This window comes from Toxoplasma gondii, chromosome VIII (assembly GCF_000006565.2).
Source record: "Toxoplasma gondii ME49 chromosome VIII, whole genome shotgun sequence".
NCBI classification, from domain to species: domain Eukaryota; phylum Apicomplexa; class Conoidasida; order Eucoccidiorida; family Sarcocystidae; genus Toxoplasma; species Toxoplasma gondii.
This window is the reverse complement of record NC_031476.1, coordinates 6375079-6395803: the sequence shown is the minus strand read 5'-3', so window position 1 is coordinate 6395803 and position 20725 is coordinate 6375079. Positions and strand designations below refer to the sequence as shown.

General features: G+C 50.6%; 5 protein-coding genes across 5 annotated transcripts; 3 read left to right on the top strand and 2 right to left on the bottom strand.

Annotated features, from left to right (window-relative positions):
- Positions 1-494: 494 nt before the first annotated feature.
- TGME49_268610 (hypothetical protein) lies at positions 495-2873 on the top strand. The gene is made up of 6 exons (XM_018781509.1): positions 495-1353; positions 1493-1682; positions 1813-1873; positions 1997-2077; positions 2176-2318; positions 2472-2873. Exons 1-6 carry the CDS (start codon positions 1157-1159, stop codon positions 2595-2597), a joined length of 798 nt encoding a protein of 265 aa, XP_018636545.1. The 5' UTR covers positions 495-1156; the 3' UTR covers positions 2598-2873.
- Positions 2874-3446: 573 nt separating this feature from the next.
- TGME49_268620 (blood stage antigen 41-3 precursor, putative) lies at positions 3447-6188 on the top strand. The gene is made up of 18 exons (XM_018781510.1): positions 3447-3552; positions 3608-3694; positions 3747-3809; positions 3867-3947; positions 4004-4116; positions 4182-4371; positions 4433-4477; positions 4536-4574; positions 4634-4688; positions 4743-4795; positions 4854-4958; positions 5013-5087; positions 5145-5196; positions 5252-5318; positions 5377-5440; positions 5492-5533; positions 5588-5660; positions 5721-6188. The coding sequence occupies exons 1-18, from the start codon at positions 3475-3477 to the stop codon at positions 5762-5764; spliced, it is 1326 nt and encodes a 441-aa protein (XP_018636546.1). The 5' UTR covers positions 3447-3474; the 3' UTR covers positions 5765-6188.
- TGME49_268630 (YagE family protein) lies at positions 5832-8703 on the bottom strand (the record flags this gene model as incomplete). The annotated part of the gene is made up of 12 exons (XM_018781511.1): positions 8196-8703; positions 7960-8040; positions 7718-7771; positions 7553-7614; positions 7361-7437; positions 7195-7235; positions 6892-7062; positions 6718-6784; positions 6455-6574; positions 6236-6329; positions 6075-6129; positions 5832-5936 (listed from the first exon to the last, which is right to left on the bottom strand). The coding sequence occupies exons 1-12, from the start codon at positions 8319-8321 to the stop codon at positions 5832-5834; spliced, it is 1053 nt and encodes a 350-aa protein (XP_018636547.1). The 5' UTR covers positions 8322-8703.
- A 185-nt stretch (positions 8704-8888) lies between these two features.
- Positions 8889-16446, top strand: TGME49_268640 (BING4CT (NUC141) domain-containing protein). Its single transcript, XM_002365516.1, has 15 exons — positions 8889-9209; positions 9349-9458; positions 9563-9650; positions 10265-10402; positions 10715-10772; positions 11056-11123; positions 11541-11611; positions 12139-12289; positions 12856-12931; positions 13576-13784; positions 14257-14397; positions 14712-14853; positions 15292-15365; positions 15622-15752; positions 16227-16446. Exons 1-15 carry the CDS (start codon positions 8994-8996, stop codon positions 16258-16260), a joined length of 1707 nt encoding a protein of 568 aa, XP_002365557.1. The 5' UTR covers positions 8889-8993; the 3' UTR covers positions 16261-16446.
- Positions 16447-17424: 978 nt separating this feature from the next.
- TGME49_268650 (chaperone clpB protein, putative) lies at positions 17425-20698 on the bottom strand (the record flags this gene model as incomplete). Its single annotated transcript, XM_002365517.2, has 2 exons — positions 17425-19013; positions 19225-20698. The coding sequence occupies 2 exons, from the start codon at positions 20696-20698 to the stop codon at positions 17425-17427; spliced, it is 3063 nt and encodes a 1020-aa protein (XP_002365558.2).
- Positions 20699-20725: the final 27 nt, after the last annotated feature.

The following is a 20725-nucleotide window of genomic DNA, read 5'->3' as shown; positions in this document are numbered from 1 at the left end:
AGTAAATCACCACATGTGTCTGTAAACACACGTTTACACACTGTAGAAATATCAATGCCAGAGAAACGGTTGTCACGACGAGGCTTATTTCACCTCGTGCTGGAGGTGCTCCTCTGACCAAAAATTTGAAATTTAAATTAAATTTTATTTATATAGTGTTAGTGGGAAGTTTATGCTACTAATGATACACCACTTTAATAAACTGCAATTTAAAAAGAATACAACATTTTTGCGTTGCCTCCACCGGGAAGGCGTCCTCGGCAAGACAACGATGTCTCTTTTGCTCTCAATATTTACAAATAACTGCATCACTGATTCGATGTCATGTACGCTCTGGTGAAAATGGTGTATTTTGTCTGTTCTTTCACGCTTTTTCTCTGCCTGCCGTGCTTGTACAGAGTTGCCCGTACTTCGTTCGCTTACGCGTGGTGTCGCATGCAACGAGCGCGCACGCTAGTGAGCGGTTCCGTCTCCCTGCCGATATTGGCCTCCACAGAGAGACAACGTAATTTGAGAAATACAAACACGTGTTGGAGCAATCCTTTGACAGAGAGCTTAATACTTCTGTTTTACTCATTTCATGGTCAGCAGTTGAAGTTGCAGGGTTGCAGGGTTACAGGGTTCCTCAGGCAGCCAGCTTGCGGATGTGTTGGTCCTTGGTAAAGGGACGGGCCCGCGGAAGACTACTTCAACGTCGCAACCTCTTTCTTCTTCAGGATTAGAATACTCAGGGTTCATCTTGACGGACATGCCATCTACTGTACAGGATAGACACGAAGGGACTGTTCGAAGAAGGCAGTTACTGAAGACGTTCTGCGGTGACCGAGCTGGTTGTTTTACTACTCTCTCACTGGTGACAATTAGCGTAGCCTCATAGAAGCGACTGGTTCTTCCTTGTGGCTTACCGTGCCCATGGTGTATTCGGAATTTCAGATTCTCGTAAAGTCAGATACCCATCAGTGGTTCCTGGTTGTTCCATTCAGTCATGATGGGGTGATTTTCCATCGGTCAAAAATGAGGTGGTGATAGGCATGTCGCCACCAAGTCCAGTGCTACAGTGACTGTCCATTTCCTGTTACATACATTCGCTGCATCAGCTCTTGAGTTGTATTGCAGAGGCAGGCTATACGGATGACGAGGCAAGACCGTTTCGGCGATGTGGGACAGGCAGGGACTTTTGGGAGCGTTGCTTTCCGCCGTTCTAGCGGCCGCCGTCGCATTGAAGGCCAACTCAGGGGCTACTGTGTGTGCGGCTCTCGCGTGTGGAACATTCTTGACAACCATACCAACGTCGTTGTTCACTGCGTCGCTTCCGTGGATGCAGCCAGCAAGCGTCATCGAATTTTTATTTTCGTAAGTGTCCTCCAAACGCAAGAGCTTTCGATGCCAGTCGTTACCGTTGCTGATCCTAACAGCACACACGGAGGCTTGCTGCCCATGGGTAACTGTTGATCGTTATCTAGTCCGGCTTACTCTGTGCTTGCGCTAACAGAACTGTCGCTTCACTTGGATTCCTGATTGCTGCGGCGGGCGCGTCACAATTGTTTGTCGGAGGCAGCCACGATGAGGGTGCAGGGCTGGCAATATTGCTCAACATATCGTTACTGGAGGCTACTCGGATCCTGTACTGTTTCCTGAGAACTCGACCCGCATGTACACAACTATTTCCGGTGAATTTGGAGGTGAGATTGATGCTTGTTTCTCAGATTCGTAGGACGGTTCGAGAGCAAGAAAAACATCGACCCTTGTTCCGCTAAATGTTCATGTTAGTTGCATCACTTTAGAATCCCACTCGTACATGTTGTGCCACAGGTTGCTGCGGCAGTTGGCAGCGGATTCTTTGTTCCTCTTGCGGTTGTCAATGTCTCCGCAGGTGAGCTCCAGCATTATTTGCTCGAGTGCATAGCAACCACCAGCGATTCGTAGGATTGCCTTTCTCCCGCACCCTCCTACCCTTTCTGCATCTGTCGGCTTCGTTGGTGTGTCTGCGTGCCAGTCTGGAGACAAGTGACATATACAGGCGTTGACAGCGTTCCATTTCTCAGATCGTCTCCAACGGCAAACGCCCTTTTGTTTGGTAAGAAGACTTTTTCGCATTCAACAGTACTCAACATCGGGTATTGAAAACAGTCGTCCCAGGTCTGGAAGTTGATGGCTTGCTGCGGTTCCGAACAGGTTTAATAGTGGTAGTACTCAACATGTTCAGTCTGGTGGCGACGAATCTGGTCTTCTGGTCTTTTCTGCACAACTTGACCGTCGCCGCGAAGACCTGCACCATCGGCGGGATTTGTATTTGCCACGCACTTCTAACTTTTTTGGTAAGCGTCTCGAGTTAGGAAGATTTACTGCATCTAGTTGTGATCATGCACCACGGAATACAGCCAGCAACGTCGAAGGGCGCCCGTTATGCAGGCGTTAGCCAGACGCAGAGTCCGACTGTTTTTCTCTCTTGTGACTGACGTCGCTCTCAGGCGCGCCTTCCTTGGCAGCAAGTTCTAGGCTCGCTGGAGACAAGCATTATTTTTCTCATCTTCGCAATTTCTTTGTTCCATCTGGTGACACTGACGCGGTGTCGCCTGCTCGCATCTGCTGTTTGACAGTGTTTCATTCATTTTTAAGGAGAACGACGCTCGGCACATGTTCATAAAAGCCTGTTCAGAGAATGACGCATACGGCTTCGCGCTAATTCAGCCTACAGTTTCACACATGTTTGATAGCAACTGATAATGGGTTTGGAGAGAGAGCACCGGTAATAATCTCGCAGTCAAAGGACACCAGCGCAAACGTTTCATCTTTCAGCAGTGGGTTGGGAGCACAACCCCCTATGGACCCTTACATCATTGTTCATTCCGAGGCAGAATATCCCGTTTTCGTGGAGGGCTGTATTATGTGATTCAAGACTGTCCGTGGCACACAGGTGATGCAGAAAGCAGTTGATAATCCCACCTTTTTCTGGCAGATATCCACTGGACTTCAAGAGCGGAGGCCGTATACCGGACGGGGTTGTCCTGGCGTCGAGAACGCAGCTTCTTGACTCTAAGCGTTTATAGCCTTGAAACAACGACTGCGGTTGCGGACGGCGCCGCACACTGACAATAGGATAAGGGGCAGGCTAGACGGCACAGATGACAACTCTTGGACAACGCTTCTCAGAGGCACTGAACTCAAGCACTAATGCCATCGCACTGGCAGCATGTAGCTGTTTTCTCGGACGACAGGGACATAGGGTCAGTCCTCCCAAGGCACAAGAAGAGCTACAGACGAGAATGCATGCTAACAGTTCATTTGAAGATTCATCCACGCGTTTTTAACTTTCCCTGGACACAGTATTTTGCGTGGGTGCATCCAGGGGGGTGTAGCTACACACTATTTCTGAAGGGATAAACACGGAACCAGATGCAGGTGCGTTCGATAATTGTCTGCGTCGGCAGGTGGATCGCGCAGCAACATATTCCACACGACCTGCTTTAAAAAATGCGGGGCACCAAACTCTCGTTGGTTTTCTCATTTCTGCTCATCGGAGTTGGCACCGTAACTGCTGAGCTCGAGAAGGTAGCAATATCGAAATTACAGACACGTTTTATGGATGGTGATGCTCCGTGTCCAGCAGTACAGCAGCGAATGGCCGATCCCTTTCAAACAAAATGCGCAGACTCTTCCCTCGATTGAGGTGAAGCTAGCTCCACCTGAGGATGTAAGACTCGTGCGCTTTTCAATAGTTGGAGAAGTAATACATTTTGTTTCAGCCTTTGCCCCAAGTGACCGGGGAAATACAACTTCTTGAAAGAGCGCGAATGAGACTCGAGGAGGTACAAAAAAATCAGAGAAGTGATTTCTTCGACGTGCTGACTCTTTCCTCTTAATAGGGGCTGATGGCAAAACTGGAAGACGAATACAATCGGCAGCTTGACAATTCGCAAATACAGATTTCTGGTGCTCTAGAAAGGGTGAGACTCGTGCAATCGTGCATTGTACGTCTCTGGTAAACTGTCAAATTCTTTAGGCGATGAGAGTATTCAACAGCCCAAACATTCTCCGAAGTGCTGTCAAATCATCTATGAGACCGCTCACCACAGCGTCAGCCGCCGCCCCGGAGTTTCGGCAGCTTCCAAACAGGTTCGGTTACTGGCTTTGGTCGTGCTCCTCTCAACGTTTCGAACATCAGCCAAGCGCTGATATAGAAAGGACACCATACCCAACAAGTTAACGTACAATGATGTGAAGAAGCATGTGAATGGCCCCATACCGATCACCCCTGCGGTTTCTGCCACTTCGTTTCTTGAAACGAGTGCAACTGCCACGGCTTCCTCTAAGAGCCGTTTCCTTAATATGCTTGGAGCAGCGGAAACGCTTCCATCCGTGAAAGTTGAGGTGCGTTGTTCTAAGTTATGTGGACGGACAAGCTCTGTTTGGATGGTGGTCGTGATTCTAGCTGACGAGTATAAAGGAGCCCAGCCCGCAAATAAAGGAGAAGATGGTTTGTTGGATATCTTAAGAGTGCTATGTCGGCATGATGCACAAGTGTTGCAACGTAGGATGAAATAGAAGAACTTCGGGCAGATGAGGAAACCAGGGTGAGCGTGTTGCTGCTGTTCCTCCCTCGTTCAGTAGCTCCATGAGGTCGCGTCGGCAGATGTTTCAACAAGCGATCGCAGAATTTGAGCAACTCACCAAAATAACGGTGCAGGGTAACTCTATTGCTTAGAAGAAACGCAACTGAATAAATGCCTTCGATCTCCCAGAACTCGAAAAAAACATACAGATCCAGATGAATCCCTTTCTCGTTGATACGGAGGTAACTGCTTTCCTCTCACCCCCTATTGATAGCACTAGAAAATGAACGACTGCACCAGGCTGTGGGAAGCGCCATACAAGAGCAGTTAAGTGCCTCTGCCCCAGCTTCACGAACAGTATCGTTTTTGGAGGTTGACGACGAAGGAGCGCCATTTCTAGGCAGAGTACTTCAATCTGAGCCCCATCAATAACCTACTATATAAGACTCAATATTGCAGAAATGTGAAGAACTGCGAACTCGGTACCCGGGCTTCAAGGTCGAGTGCCCACAAGGAAAACAAGCAAAACCAGCAGTACGAACCATTCCAACACTTCATGTTCATACAACAAAACATAAACTGCCTCGCCAGGCCCCACAAGTTTCGTTTCTTGAACTCAGAGACACCGAAACTACAGAACAACGTAGGTAGACCACAGTGGGTCACCTAAACAAAAAGCTGGAGCCATTCGTCTGCAGATAATACACTAATTGGTTCTGAAACGGAAAAACAGCTCAATGTCAAAGTGACCCAGTCTGACAAGCCGTAAGGACGCACCACGTGCATCAGCGCCGCTTCTACACCGTCCGTTGCTCGTGTCCAGGTACCCGACAGTAGACGAACTCGTCAGTGACATGCAGAAAAAAAGGGACGCAACTGAAAGGCTAGTACGTACAACCACATGTATAGAAATTGTAACCTTTTCACTTCGCGGCTAGGAGAGAATGAAGATCTTAGAATTGCAACTGAAGTTGCTGAAGGTGAAGAACTGTGTCCGGCAAACAAAATACGCGCACCCTCTAACGTTGCTACAGGCACAGGACGAAATGATCAAGGACGGTTTGCATACGTCTGTTGCGCGCGTGCTTGCGCAGTACGCCCCAGCTGGTAAGTCAATTCACGGTCGCATTTCTACGAGCTTTGCTGCACGCTACTTTCTTTTCCTAGTGGAGGCTGTCAAGGCGGAAATCGCCATACGTAGCATTCGCTAAACGAAAAGACCGGCATCCTCCGGTGGCGTGCGTCGAGGCGAAGACGAGGGAGGGAGGGGGTCGAAATCTATACCCACTTGAGTATATCCTTGATAAGGATATTCCAGACAAGGTCGATGAGCACCTCGACGCAGATTAGGTATATGACGATCCATTCGAGTTTATATCCGTGCTGAACGAAGTCGCATAAATGGGTACTCAACTGGATTCCTCACTGTGTTACCGATCAGTTAGCAAGTAGCTAGCTCACGCCAATGCTGAACGACATACTGATGACTTTTTCGTGGACGGGCGGCACTCTGGTTCCTACCTGAATTGTTAGCTCATTGTTCAGCATATCGTATAGATCCTTGATAATGTCTAACCTGCACAGAGAAAAACTCATAGAACAAACACCTGACGAAACTGTTAGTCACACGCGGGATCCCACGTTTGTCAGTCGCAGTCCAGCACCACACTCGACGTTCTCACCTTTGATTGAGAATGTCAACTCTTTTGGGAATCTCCAGGTATCGTCGGCAGTTGTCGTAGTGGTCAGCGAAATCGTCATTGTCCCAGAAGATGTCTGGAACAAACAAAAAACTTATTCGCACGGCTGGTGCACCTCAAACACAAGGCATGCAAACAACGCCTCTGCCAACTAGATTTGCAACCACACCCTAAACAACCTCAACACAAAACATAACTTACCTGGAGTGTCAAGTATGTCTGTGTGTAGGTTGATGTAGAAGCGATTCACGAAAAGCTCTCCAATTCGCTTGCCTATATCCTCCCGAGTTGAATTGATTTTTCCTGACTTTGCCAAACCCTCTGTACGTAGAGCGCACAATGAATCTTGTGCGACGGAATGCTTGTGTTGCAGTTAAGTTGGACAAACTCATGTTCTCTTCAAACTCCAGTTAGAAAGTTGTGTTGAACATGCTAAAGCTACTTGTCTGGGAAAACGCTCTGACCTGGAAGTTTCCGCGTCCTCTCAATTGTCTCATCGACAACTGTCTCAAAGACCGCCAGCTTCACGCTCTGCACACATGTGTATGAAAATACCAATACAAATATCCTGCCACCAAAGTACCGCAAGAATGGTTCACTTGCGCAACTTTGTATATTTACTCGAGCACTGCACTTACCTGCGCGAAAGCGTATGAGTATGCTAACCGCTCAAACACGTTAGGCGTCACCAAGTGGATGTGATCCGCCTTGATTGTTGCTCTTTCAGACCAGACGTAACTCATGGTATCATCTTCTCGTTTCGACCCCAGGGACTCCTTCACAAACGGTTCCATTACTCGAATGAGTTCCTGATGTGCAAATACACTTACAGAAAACTCAGTTGAAGGCCTAACAACACATCTAAAGTGCCCTGCAGCACCTTTGTTGGCTGAGCCACCTTGGGAACGATGTGAGGCGGAATTTCAGTAGGCAGGGCTTACTTCTCGCTGATCTTTGTCGGCATCCCATGCCACAATGCAACCTGACCCAAGAATGGAAGCCACAAAGGAAGCACTTTTATAGTGAGATGCTGCAAAGAGTCCCATTGGGACAACTGTGAGACATCGAGACGCCAGAAGGTCAAAAGCGGTATTGAGTTTGGCTCACCGAACCTAAAGATGAAGCACGTCTTTTTGTGGTGGAAGCAATTGCAAAAGAAGACCTCGCTATACGTATTTTCGATCCTGGACGCAAATGTAGTCGATTTATTCACAGGAATGATGAGAAAGTTGCTTTGGCGAGCTGATCAACCCTGGCAAAATTTGCCCAGAGGGCTTCACGCGTGAAGGGTTGACTCACTTGATCAAAGATGTACCTTGATTTTCACTTTTTTTCAGACTTTTCAGCAGTTCCGCGAAATACTGTGAGAATAGCATACACACAAACACGATTCAAAAGGGTAGAACGGACAACAAAAACGTACTCAGCGAATTTGACATGCAGCGCACTTCTCCATCGACTTACTATTTCTGCTCCCAGGCAACAAGCCCAGACTGTTCCCGCAGGATCGGCAAGTGCCTGTGGACGGGAATAGCAAAAGCGCATGAACATTGATTTTTTGACTAATGTTCTTTGTTACGGTAGCCGAGCGGAGACAGTAGCGAATACCACATGAAGTTCTCTGATAGAAATGCTAATTACCTCCCTTGTGAGGCCGTTCCACAATATTGCTTACCCTGTTCTCATGCTCAGTTCGCTTCGCTTACCTCACTTCTTTCCCGAATGGATGCCTGAATATCCGCTCGCTTTTGTGCACTGCGGATCGGTTTCTTCTGGGTGTTGTATCTCTGTAGAGACGCACACCGCAAAGGCAAGCACGACGTTTGTCTCCCCTGTGAGAGGTATGTTGTTTCATGCATTAGTGCATTCAACATCAGAAGAGCCGAAAACCAGCTCGGTTCTGGCCCGTGAATGCTGTATGCGTGTACTGCCCCTGACTCACTCCTGTGTCAGAGAAGAAACATTCACGGTCGTTGTCGCCGACAGCCACCTGGTTCAATGTGTACGCCTTTGTGTCCGTCATCCGCTGGTAATGCGATCCAGTAGCCAGATCACGAGCTTTCGCCATGATGCCGAGCGCTGTTATGTCTCTTTCTTACTCACGGAACAGAAAACACGTGACATGTAAGGATTCGTCACTTGTTCTATTTCGCTGGCCGGCTTGTTTCGAAGTCGCAGCTCCAAAAATAAGTATGGCACGCACTTGTTGTCTTCACCTCCTTACGAACCACCAAGTGACACGTTAGGGCTTGTCAATTGCAACCAGAAAAAGGGATACTTATCAAACTTGACCGACTGTGCCTCGAAACGAAGCACAGCCGCATATCTCGGCCTCAATCGACTCGGGGGGGGGGTGCAGCTTGGTACACTCTATTTTACATTCCCGCGCATTAGCTCCCACGAGCGCCGGCAGTGAGTAACTTCACACATATTCGGGACATTCAAATCTTACTGGGATCCCCGCAGCGGCCTTCAAAACCGAGCAAGTAGCCAGCCTTCCGTGCTCGCAAGCAGCTTGAAGCGATTTTCCCGTGTTTGCTCCCAAGCGTGCATGCAAGAAAACATGCGATTTTGGCACGAGCGAATTTCACTCGATGCTGTTATGCTACTGTGCGTTCCAATCGAGGATCTCTTCACAAAAGTACGACATTGTCAAGTGACGGATATCTTTTCGAGTTCCTCTTCGTCCTCGTATATGCTGCTACTGCTCTAGTAGGCCTCGCGACCTTCGTGAGTGAATATGGGGACAGCAAAAGCTTCCGGCAACGAGGGGGTTGCCTCTTCGCGTCAACTCAGCCAACCGGAGATCGAAGTAACGGTATGGGATGGCGATGAGGAACAAGTTGTATCCGGAAAGAAGCAACGGAAGCCCATCGGGAAGCGTTCCCGCAGAGCGACCAGTTCTCCTTCAACGTCGACGTCATTCCAACGACATGAGAAAATCGCATCACTCAAAGTAAGCTGGGGAACAGTCGACTACACTAAGCGGGGGGAACGGTTGATAGCCCGCTTGTCTTCGCTAGATTTGCGCGGACCTTGGGTGTGAAGAGTCATTTGCATTCCTCTCCCGTGTGCGTGTCGGCTGATATCGACAGGGTCTGTGGAACAAAAAACTCAAGGGACGGCTGCGAACACAGCAGAAGCTGAACGATGAGGCTACGCGGCGACTACGGACTACTGAGCTCATGCTTTTTGAGGAAGAAGGGTAAGCGACCAGGTGGTTTTGAGAATCGCTTTTTAGTCCATGTTTCCGACACACGGGTGCAACACTCTTCTTGCCTGCGACACCATCCTTGCCTGCGTTTGCAGCGGACTGCTGACCGAGGGCTTGGAGAAATCGTACGCTATTCCACAGGCAGACATCGTCAAGGAAGCAGACCTAGGAACCAGAGAGAAGGTAAGCGTAGTGGAAACGGCTCCGCTGGAATGTTCACCAGTAGACAGTCCGTCGCTGTGAGCATCATATGGTCGAGCCTTATCCGGCCTTGCTTGTTCGCGTTGTCGCCGGAAAAGCAAGGAGGTGAAGGTTTTCTCTGTGAGACTCGATTCTGTCAGCATTTAAGTTGCTTTTCGACAGAAAAAGTGATACTGATCTTCAGTGAAATGTAGCAGGACTCAGGGCTTAGATGGTGAGTATCGGGATAAACGATGAGGGAGTCTTATGTCAGAGACATCGACTCGTATTGGACCACACTGTTTCATTCGATAGTCACTAAGGTTACTCCAAGGGGTAAGCGAAGCCTCACCCCCTCTCAGGGGGGCAATGCCGCTGGCGGACGGTCTGTGCGTGTTTCTGCAGCAGAACGGTAGTCACTGCGGCTGTGGGATGCTGTTGGTGGAAAGACCTGTCCCGTGAATTCAAGTTGCAAGAATCCCTCAACCCGTGCGAATGTTTGCGTTTCGTTAATTTCACTAGCAGTTGGTTGCTGCTTGTCATAGTGGTCTTGGTATTTCGGTGGGTATACTCGTGAAGCTTCGGGTTGTTTTGTCCTTTTTCTCTCCTTGCTGCAGATCTTCTCCCTCGACCTCCCCTTCGGCCCCTACGCGGTGGATTTCTCACGAAACGGCCGGCACATGCTTATCGGCGGGAAGAAGGGGTCTTTGTCTCTCCTCGACTGCCATACGTTTCAGCCGCTGTGTGAAATAAACGTACGTCTCTCGACTCGGATTCTGTTGTCATTGCACAGAGACCTCACCCGCAAATTGCTAAGGGGCGAGATAGGGGAAGTCGGTCGGATCCTCCGAGGGGACAAGAAAAGTGGTGCACTGCTGGAAGTGAACCGGTGACGCAGAACTAGCTCCACGAGGCGTATTTGACCATTCTGGATTCGAGTAACATTTCACAGTGCGCGAGCCCTCTGAGGGAAACGGGAAAGCCGGCAGAGTCGCGCGTTCAGTTTGCGCCGCCCCCTGTGACTTCGGAATCGCGCCTCCCGCTTCCTGCGTCTCTTCTCCTTGCAGGTGAAGGAGACGGTGCGGGACGTCCAGATTCTCCACAACCACACAATGTGGGCGGCAGGTATGGAATCAAGACAACCATGGAGCCGTGGTGCTTGGGTGTCTTCTCCAGACTGCCCGGAGCAGCGTGCTTCGGGAATTTCTAGCCGACATTTCGCGTAGCTTGAGACATGTTTGCGTCTGGTGAAGGCGTTTCACGCGATTTGCCGGTCTTGTGAATTCGTTCGAGCTTTCTGCTGAAGGGGTTTCTGCTGACCAGAACTTTCCTCAAGCAAGCCAGTCTTCTAGGGTTAACCTCGAAGGCCAGTGAGGTGCGCCTTTTCACTTTGTGGTTGTGGCTGCAGCTCAAAAAAAGTATCTTTACATCTACGATCAGCAGGGGATCGAGCTCCACTGCCTCCGAGATCACATGGTAAGACGACGGCGGGCTTTCTAGTTTGGCCAGTAGAAAAGAGAGCAACCCTGATCCTGACTGGTAACACGCGCTCGTCGAACTTCCGGTCGCGCATATTCATATGCACCCACACATGTTTATAGACGTAGATGTGCATGGAATAACAGTGCGGGCAACTTTTTCCAAGGGGGTGTTTCGCAGCACTAAAGAGGTGGCGAATGATGCTCATGGCCTGGCCCTGTGAGATTCGTAAGAGGAACTGCATGCGAGAATTGGAAGCGTCAGCAAGGCATACATCGTTTTGCTCGGATTTGCTTGGCGGATGAAAGGCCATGGTGACCGTGCTCTTCTCACAGCCTAGCCTCTGGTAAGCTCGTGCGCTGGTCCCGCCGTCAATGAAGGAAGAAGTGTGGATGTTCTTTCATGTTGCTGCAGATGACATACCGAATGGATTTCCTTCCTTACCACTACCTTCTCGTCTCTGTCGGCGAGTTTGGTGAACTTGTGTGAGTTCCGAGAACCAAAGAACTCTCCTTTATGCGGGACAGCCAGGGTTGCATGCAGAGCTGCAAAGCCTTGGGGCGAAGTCACTTTGTTCACAGTCAACAGCTACCGTCAGAACAAATAGCCGATTGGTGCTGATGGATGACGCTGGCAGCCGGTTTCGGTTACTCAAGGCGCCCCCTACCCGGCAAAAAGCGAGCCACTGTCCTATCTAGTCCACTGGAGTAGACAACTGGAACAGCTGTGGCGGTTACCCATCACGGAGACATTGGCCTCGCTCTTGTCTCTGGTGGCTTTTATTGGTTTTTCCTGACCTTCGGCACCTTCTCGATGCCGACGTTCTTAGTCAAGTACACTTAGCTTCGCGTGCGCCTCTCCCAGAGCAAGAACGGCCGATTACCCTGTGTGATTGTGCCGGCAATCACCACAGGGGGCCACAGCAAACGTCGTGTTCCGGCATGTTTCTCTTTTCTGGCTTTGTGCACGCCACCATGGCTGGAAAAGTGTGTTCGTTTCTGCATGCTTCCAGCTACCGAGACATCTCCACGGGCCAGATCGCGGCGCGCCACAAAACTCGGCGAGGCCCCTGCGACTGCATGCGTCAGAATCCCTCCAATGCAGTCATGCATCTCGGGCATATAAAAGGAACTGTGTCGCTCTGGACACCCAACCTCGGAAAGGCAAGTTGGACGTTCTGGGCAGACGTCGTGCATGCAAGGATTGTCGAACTCGTACACTCAAGCCCCTGCCCTCCGAACACGTGGGCGAGCTTCTTCTGGTGAAACGTAGGGGGCAGAGAAGGGAGTGAATCGTCACACTTCGGCCGATGCTTGCAGAAGTGGACTGAACGTGGCAGCAGGTGTCTTTCTGATATATCTCAGGGAGGAAAAACTAAACGCAGCAGCGTGTAGAACACAAATGCTCGGAAGAGTTGCTTACCCTGTCACCCAGAAGTGCATTCCGTTGAGCAGGGGAATCCCGACTGCGATTTACCTTCCCTGACGCAATGTCCAGCTCGTAAACAGTCAGATAGTGCGAAGGGCGCAGCTGGTGCTGAAGACTTTTACAGCGTTCTAAACACCGAGCTTCACTTGTGAGTGAGAAGGCTTGGCGAACAAGTACACATGTTTTATTGTTCTTTTGACGTTTTCTGCGTATCAGTTGGGTGACATCAGGTCTGCACGAGCCCGAAATTGTTTGGGACGTTCGCCGTGTGCTTTGTGTGCCTCGATATGTTTTCCGTCAGCCCGCCGTCGAGCTTCTTTGCCACAAAGGCCGTGTAACAAGCGTCGACGTCTACCGTGACTACATGGTGACTTCAGGTACGAGGACGCTTTTCCCTGGTTTGCTGTGGCTTTGCCACACAGTTGAAGGATGGCAGTGGCGGGGGCTCAAATCGTTCATGCCTCTGTTTGATAATCAAGAAATTTTTCAAGCTGGGTGCACCAGCTTACCAACTCGTGGAGCTGTTTACTTGGCTTGACTCTCATGGTGGGGGCACAGACATCGCACAGGATCAACGCATGTTATCTCTTTCGCCTCACGACTTCCACCCTTGACGGTTGTGTCTAACGCAGGCGAGAGTGCCGCGAGAAGGTTCGGCTGGTTGTCCGTCAACAAGCTTAAAGTGCACAACCTATTTATGCCTGTAAATCGATATTCACCGGGGCTCGTCCCCGTGGTACACATGCCATGCGGTCGGATTTACCAGTCCAGCCCATTTGCGGGATGGGCTGAATCCCTGCGATATGACAGTCTGCTTCTCTCGCATCCACGCCTGTGCGGGGTCAGGTTTTCTTGTGTGTTTCAACATGTCGTTCTTACAGCAGGGAAACCACGCAGCTTGCTGGGGGTACTTAGAAACTCTCCATGGGGCTCCAGTTTTCCTGCAATCAGCAGCACATTCGAAACTGAGGAAAGAGTGTGTAAATCTCAGCTGCTGCTGTGATGTCATTTTCTCTCTCAGGCATCGATGGCTCTTGGAAGATTTGGGATCTGCGAACTTACAAGCCTCTTCACTCGTTCCAGTATTTTGGATCGCCCCCGTCGTCAGCCCGATGGAGTCAAACGGGCATGCTCGCAATGGGTTTCGGTTCTCATGTTCAGTTCTGGAAGGATGCGTGGAGCACACCAAAGCCGAGGTCGCCGTACCTAACTCAGCACTACGACAGCAAGGTAAGGAGTGTTTCTGCTCGACTATGTTCAAGGTGAAATTGGGGACGAAGGAACACCCATGCCCCACTGGGAAACGTTGCGGTAGGAGTTGCTGTTTTACCAGAACTGGGTACTCAGACACGCATGCTGTCAGATTTTTTCTTGAAACGAAGGTAAATGGCTTCTGGAAGTACCGAACACTTCGCATCCATGACAGCTGGGCACAACGTTCAGTTGCGGAGTAGAGCCCTAGCATCATTCTGGGAATGACGTCGAGAGGCCAAGCACAGTTCCTGTCCCGGCAGAGTGATGCGAACTTTCTGCCGAGGTGGCAGTAACTCTTCGCAGCTGGTGCATACCTTCAATGCATCGAGTGACGTCTTCCGATGTGAGGTGTCTTCCGGAGAGTTTTGTCGGGTCCAACCGTGGGTTTCGTCCACAACGCTAACTCTCGGATATGAATTACGTCGTGAGACTTGTGTTATTTGCTCAGCAAGTGGAGAGTCTGGCGTTCCGCCCTTTTGAGGATCTCTGCGCCGTGGGCTTGACCACGGGAATCGACACGATCGTGGTGCCTCAATCTGGCATCGCAAACTTCGATACCTTCGAGGCGAATCCTTACGAAACGTCTGCGGTAAGCCGGAAACGACACAAAGCGATGCTGGGTACACACCAATTTCGACCTCGTTTTTTCACACAGCTTCCCTTTGATATGGCATGCACTGAACACGTGCCCGGTTGCTGGACTGACTCGAAAAAAAAAGACCCATCGCCAGGAGGCGGGGTCAGGCTCGATGCGTTCTTGCAGAGGCCGATACGGATACCCATAAGGACTGGTCAGCTTGTTGCTTTCAAGTGAAACTGACGAAGTGGTCAGGGGCTGTCAGCAAATGCTGCTGTGTGAATCTAGATTGGGTTTCCGATTGTGTCTTCATGTGGCTTCTGCAGCAACGGCGAGAACGCGAAATCCATTCCCTTTTGGAGAAGCTGCAGCCGGACATGATCACGGTGGACAAGTCCAGCCGTGTGGGTGCAATTGACAGCGCGCCTCGTGCAGTTCTGGCCGAAGAGAAACAACGCGAGATGGCTGGTGAGTTAACGTTGTTTTTCGCCTGTCGTGGACGTGCAACGTTGTTGTTGCTGTTCCGCGTGTGCTTATAATGTCGTTTGAGGCTGTGGAAACACGGATAAAACAGCACAATCTTGCAGAACTCTCAGTATGATTCCATGAAGCGGTATCGTGCACACTGCGGAGGGAGGGTTGAACACGGACACGGGACTGTATGATGTGATATGCCGCATTTTGGTCTGCTGACTGAAGCATCATCCACTGAAGTGCTGTCGTATGTATGTACAGGATATTTAGGCTTCTAGAGAGGAATAGAGGCTTTGCGTTTGGGACGTTTTCACGATAAGCACGGCAGAACACGACGGTCATTTCAGGAGCCATAGAGAACTTTTACGTGTGAAAGAGCGAGGCATCTGCGGCAACACACTGGAATACTACTGATTTTGTGTTTACCTTCAGAAAAAGCCGAGATGAAGAAGACCAAGAAGAAGACAAAGCAGCGCGGCAGAAACACTGCGGCCAAGGTGCAAAAGGTAAATTTTGGTTTACACAGGCGCGTGTCCAGCACTGTTTCGCGGAGTGGGTAACGATGGACCGCAGTGTGAACCACTGCTAGTTATATCGTAGGTTGCTGTTCGTTTTAACGGACTATGTATCCACTCGCAGGATGTACTGATAGCAGCTATTTTGTGGCATTTGTGCCAGTAAAAAAGTCGATTTTCCGTGATTGGACAGCCAACATGTTTTCATCGCAGTGTAGAGCGCCACGCCTTATCTCTTACTTATCAGAAGGCGGTTCTGCAGTACAACCAGAAGGTTCGGACTCTCACGGCCAAGAGGCTGGAACAGGCGAAGGCGGAGCAGAAGGCCAGCAGAAGTACAAAGGACGACAGAGAGCAGGCCTTCAGTGCGTTGGACAGGTGCGTCGTCGAATTTTTTCAGCTAGAGAATAGACAGTCTGCTTTTAACTGCAGCGTTTGCTGGGTTTCAGTTCTCTAAACACAGCGCTTGTAATTCACTAGTGTCTAAACGAAAGCTCCTCAAACAGCCTTTCACGTTGTCACCGTGTTCTGTCACAAGGGCGTTTGCACTTCACCCTCACACGTGCGCAATTTTCAGTTCGAGAAGGTGTATTTTTCCGAGGTTACTCTTTTTCGCACGTGTTTCACCCTTCTATTTGCACAGTACAGCAAACGGCAATTATGCTTAAAGCCTGTGTCCGCAACTGACAAGGAAGCGTTGCTGAGCTGTCACGGGGTACGGAGTGTCACTGCTACGATTGCCGATAACAAGAAAGAAGACTGTATGCCTGCGAAATCGAGTGGGAGTATACGAAAACCGAGTTGCGGGTCGGTGTCACGTTTGTGCGAATGTAACATTTTTGCTTCGTGCAGGTTTCGAAACAGAGAGAAGGCGTCCTACAGCTGAGAAGCACGCTACCAGCCACATGTTACACAACTAAACTTGTGCAAGGCAGTCGTCCTCTTTGCTAGCGTTTACGTGGAATAGGTCCAGCATTTGTTTCAGCACAGCAGCAGTCTGGGCACTTCATGTTCCACCACGGAGGCGAACTTTGTTTGCGTGTCTGCGTTGCCTCTTTCAATTGTACGGCCCACACATCCGAAAAGCGGTTGAAGAAGGAGAGCCCTGTTGTCAATTTTGACGTGTTTTTTATCGACCTCCCCATCAAGGGATGGAAGAACCTGCAACTACGCGACTGAACCTGCACCATTGTTTTTGTTTCCTGGACAGTCTTGCTAGGGCGTTTGGAACGTACATTTCCAAGCGTCCCGTCTGCCCATCTCGCTCTTCCATGAGGCACACCAGGCAAAAGTACCACCGAACGTTGGGCCCCCGGTTTCTTGTTGGTAGAGAAAAACTGGAGGTGATCAGACAGCTTCAGCTTCTGTCTGCAGAGTGTTGGCGGAAATTCACAGCCCTTATAGATGGTAGTAGCCCACGTACTGTAATCATCCCAACTAGGCTCAGCCGAAAAACTACTGCACATCGGTGTGGAAAGCTATCTCCATCTTACTTGTAATTTGGCCCAAAGTGCACACGACGAAAAAGGGTTCACATGCAAACCTGTATGCAGCACGAAAACCTGGAAGGAAATGACACATGGCACGAAGTGTTGTGTAAATTCGATGACTGCACACGACTGAAAAACGCAAGAATCTGAACTGGTAAAAGGAACGACGCACCGCTGCACGTGCAAATAAATTGCCTCTGATCATTTTGCGCGGTTCATCTGCTTCACAAAGTTGCCGTTTGCTGCGACCTACGATGTGGAGGAAAGTATAAAAAAACACCCTCTAGTCTTACCAAAACTCTCCTTCACTTTCCGCCTGTCACGAAGTGTCTCCGATTGGTCACTGCAACAGCCTATTCCCGACAGTGGCCAGCTAGATGTTTTTTTTCACTGCGACATTCGTTCGCGGCATTGGAAAAACAGGAAAGACGGATTTTCGAGCTCCACAGATCATGTACCCCAACCACTATTTCCCATCGTTTTTTCCCGCCGCGTCGCCATATCGGCCGGGGACGCTGAAAACGCAAGCCCGGATCGCCGTTGATCCTCATTTTTTCCCGTCACGAGAACGCAGCCGTTTCCCCCGTGTCCTTGGTAGCGTCGCCCGTATCGCCACTGGCAAGCATGTGCTGCGCCGTGCCTTCTTGAGGATAGAGAAAAAACTGGAGGTTCTCTGGAATCTTGGAATCCTCGATCTTCTCACTTGAGACCGGCAGCTCCTCCTGCTTCGACGCAACGCCAACGCGACGGCCGTTGCTAATCGACCCCGAAAGAATCAGCCGAGAGAGAGGCGTCTCCAGGGTGTGCTGCACCGCCCGCCTCAGTGGTCTGGCGCCGAAGTTCGGGTCGTAGGCAGCCTGGACAATGTCCGCCTTGGCCCGGTGGGTGACGCTCAGAGTTAGGCGGCGGTCAGTGAGGCGGGCTTGCAGCTTGGCTACTTCGAGGTCGAATATGCCGAAGAGATTCGCCTCACTTAGAGGATTGAAGACAACGAATTCATCCATCCGATTCACCAGCTCCGGGCGCAAGTGCCTCCGAACGATTTCCATCAGGGCCTGGGTGACTTCCTCTCTGTCCTTGGTGCCTGAGGCCTGGAGGAGCAGATCGCTGCCCATGTTGGACGTGAAGATGATGATGCAGTTCTTGAAGCTCACGGTGTGGCCGTGGCTGTCCGTGAGAATTCCATCTTCCAGAATTTGCAGGAAGATGTTGAAGACTTCCGGGTGCGCCTTCTCCATTTCGTCGAACAGCAGCACGGAGTACGGCCTCCGCCGCACAGCCTCTGTCAACTGCCCACCTTTGTCGAAGCCAATGTAGCCAGGCGGGGCTCCAATGAGGCGCGCAGTCGAGTGCTTCTCCATATACTCGGACATGTCGAATCGAAGCAGGGCCTCTTCGGTGTCAAAAAGCTGTCTTGCAAGAGCCTTACACAGTTCAGTCTTGCCGACACCCGTAGGGCCTAAAAAGACCAGCGAGGCAATCGGCCGATTTGGGTCGCACAGACCTGCTCTGGACCTCTGAATCGCTTCAGCCACAGAACGAACGCCTTCTTCCTGGCCAATGACCCGGTCGTTCAGTGCCTTTTCCAAACCCAGAAGCTTCTCCCTCTCCCCTTCTACGAGACGACTAACGGGAATCCCCGTCCATGACCCAACGACTTGCGCAATGTCTTCTGCTGTGACTGTGTCTCTCAGAAGCCGCGAGGAGGAAAGTTCTTCTCGTTTAGCCGCTGCCTCCAAAGTCGCGAGCTTCTGCGTCAACTCTGGGATCTTGCCGTACCGTATCTGAGCTGCCTTGTTCAGATTGTATTCCCTTTCGGCTTTCTGCTGCTCCACCTTCGCTTCGTCGATCTCTTGCTTAAGATCTGCAATCTTCTCGATCTCCGCCCGCTCTTGTTCCCAAATCGCATTCAACCGCGACTGCTCTTCTTTTAGATCAGCCATTTTTTTCTCCAACGTTTGGAGCCGCTGCTGCTCAGCTGCGTCCTGCCCGCCTTTCATGTCTGACACGATCGATATCTTCTCCATCTCCAGCTGCATAAGCTTGCGGTCAATCTCATCTAAACGCGTCGGCTTTGACGTCACCTCGATCTTAATCTTGGAAGCCGCTTCGTCGATCAAGTCAATCGCCTTGTCGGGCAGGAAACGATCTGCAAGCGAAAATGGGAAAAGGAAAAGCTGCTGCAGTATGGGTTCGCTTCTCTCCTCGCCAAAAGGGCCCCTCCTTCCATTTGCCGTTCTATACGAGCAGAAGGAATTCGCGTGTGACATAACAGCGACCGCTCACATTCATTTAAGAATACGGATCGCCAAAACGCACAGTTGTTGTTACGTCGCGCAAAATCATGAGGCTCCTCTCACCTTGGATGTACCGATTGGAAAGGACGCAGGCTGCTACAAGGGCCGAATCACGAATGCTAACTCCATGGTGCATCTCGTAGCGTTCCTTGAGGCCTCGGAGAATAGACAGAGCATCTTCCACTCGGGGTTCGTCAACAAGTACTACTTGGAATCGACGTTCGAGCGCCTTGTCTTTCTCAATATATTTTCTGTATTCATCGAGAGTTGTCGCTCCGATGCACCTGAGTTCGCCTCGTGCCAGCATGGGTTTCAGAATATTCCCAGCATCCATGCCGCTTTCGCCGGCGGACCCGGCACCAACAACCATATGAATTTCGTCTATGAAGAGAATAATCTGTCCTGAACTCTCCTGAACCTCCCTGATCACACTTTTCAGTCTCTCTTCGAACTCGCCTCTCAGCTTCGCACCCGCCAATAACGCACCTAGATCGAGCGAGATAAGCTGGCGGCCTGCCAAAGTGTCTGGGACGTCCCCGGAGACAATCCGCTGTGCAAGACCCTCGGCAATAGCGGTCTTCCCAACGCCAGGGTCGCCAAGGATGATGGGATTGTTCTTAGTGCGGCGACTGAGGATCTGAATGACGCGTCGGACTTCCTTGTCTCTCCCTATCACAGGATCTAACTCATTGGCCATTGCTGCTTCTGTCAGATCTCTGCCATACTTTTTAAGGGACTGATAGGACACCTCCGGTGTCTTTGTATTTACCCGCCGAGTGCCACGGATGGCCTTGATTGCCTGCCGAATGTCATTGGCTGTCAGCTTCGATTCTTTCAGAAATCTAACAAGAAACCTCGAGTCTTCATCTGCCAAGGCAGCCGCCAAGTGCTCAACAGATATATACTCATCATGCCACTGGAGCCGCAAGCTGTTGGCGCTCGACAGCACCTTCTGCAGCACCGGACCCAACGTCCGTGTGCTATTGTCAGAAACAGTCGGATGTCTTTCGACAAAATCAACAACTCCGCTGCGAAGCTTGTCTAGGTCCACACCTGCCTGTTTCATGATCATTGTGAACAGGCCATCTTCACCTTGGTTTAAAAGAGACAGCACGAGAAGTTCGGTTTCCAACGTCGGAGGGCTGTATTCTTGCGCCAACGATATCATTCCCGCCAGGGCCTCAAGAGCTCGGTCCGTGTAGTCATCTCCTTTCAGAGAAAATCCTGGAGTGTTGGCAGCTGCCGAGAAACAAGAGGCTTGCATAAAGCGGGGAATGTGGTCTAGTGCTTCCCGTGGACGTCGTTCGAAGCCCAATAGGTCTGAATACGACAGACCAAAGCGACCACGGTACCTACTGCTGAAATCCCCCGAAAAGATGAGACGGCTCCCTCGTGTGGAGAAGCTCCTGAGAGAAACTAAGGAGGAGCATCCTGATGAACGATTCACGGATACTGCACGTGATAAAGGCGCTTCCTTGAAGGCAACCGCCACTTTGGCGGGTCCGCGCAGCGGACACCGACAACCCTGGCGCAGCATCGCCGTGAAAATCGTCGAATTACCTCA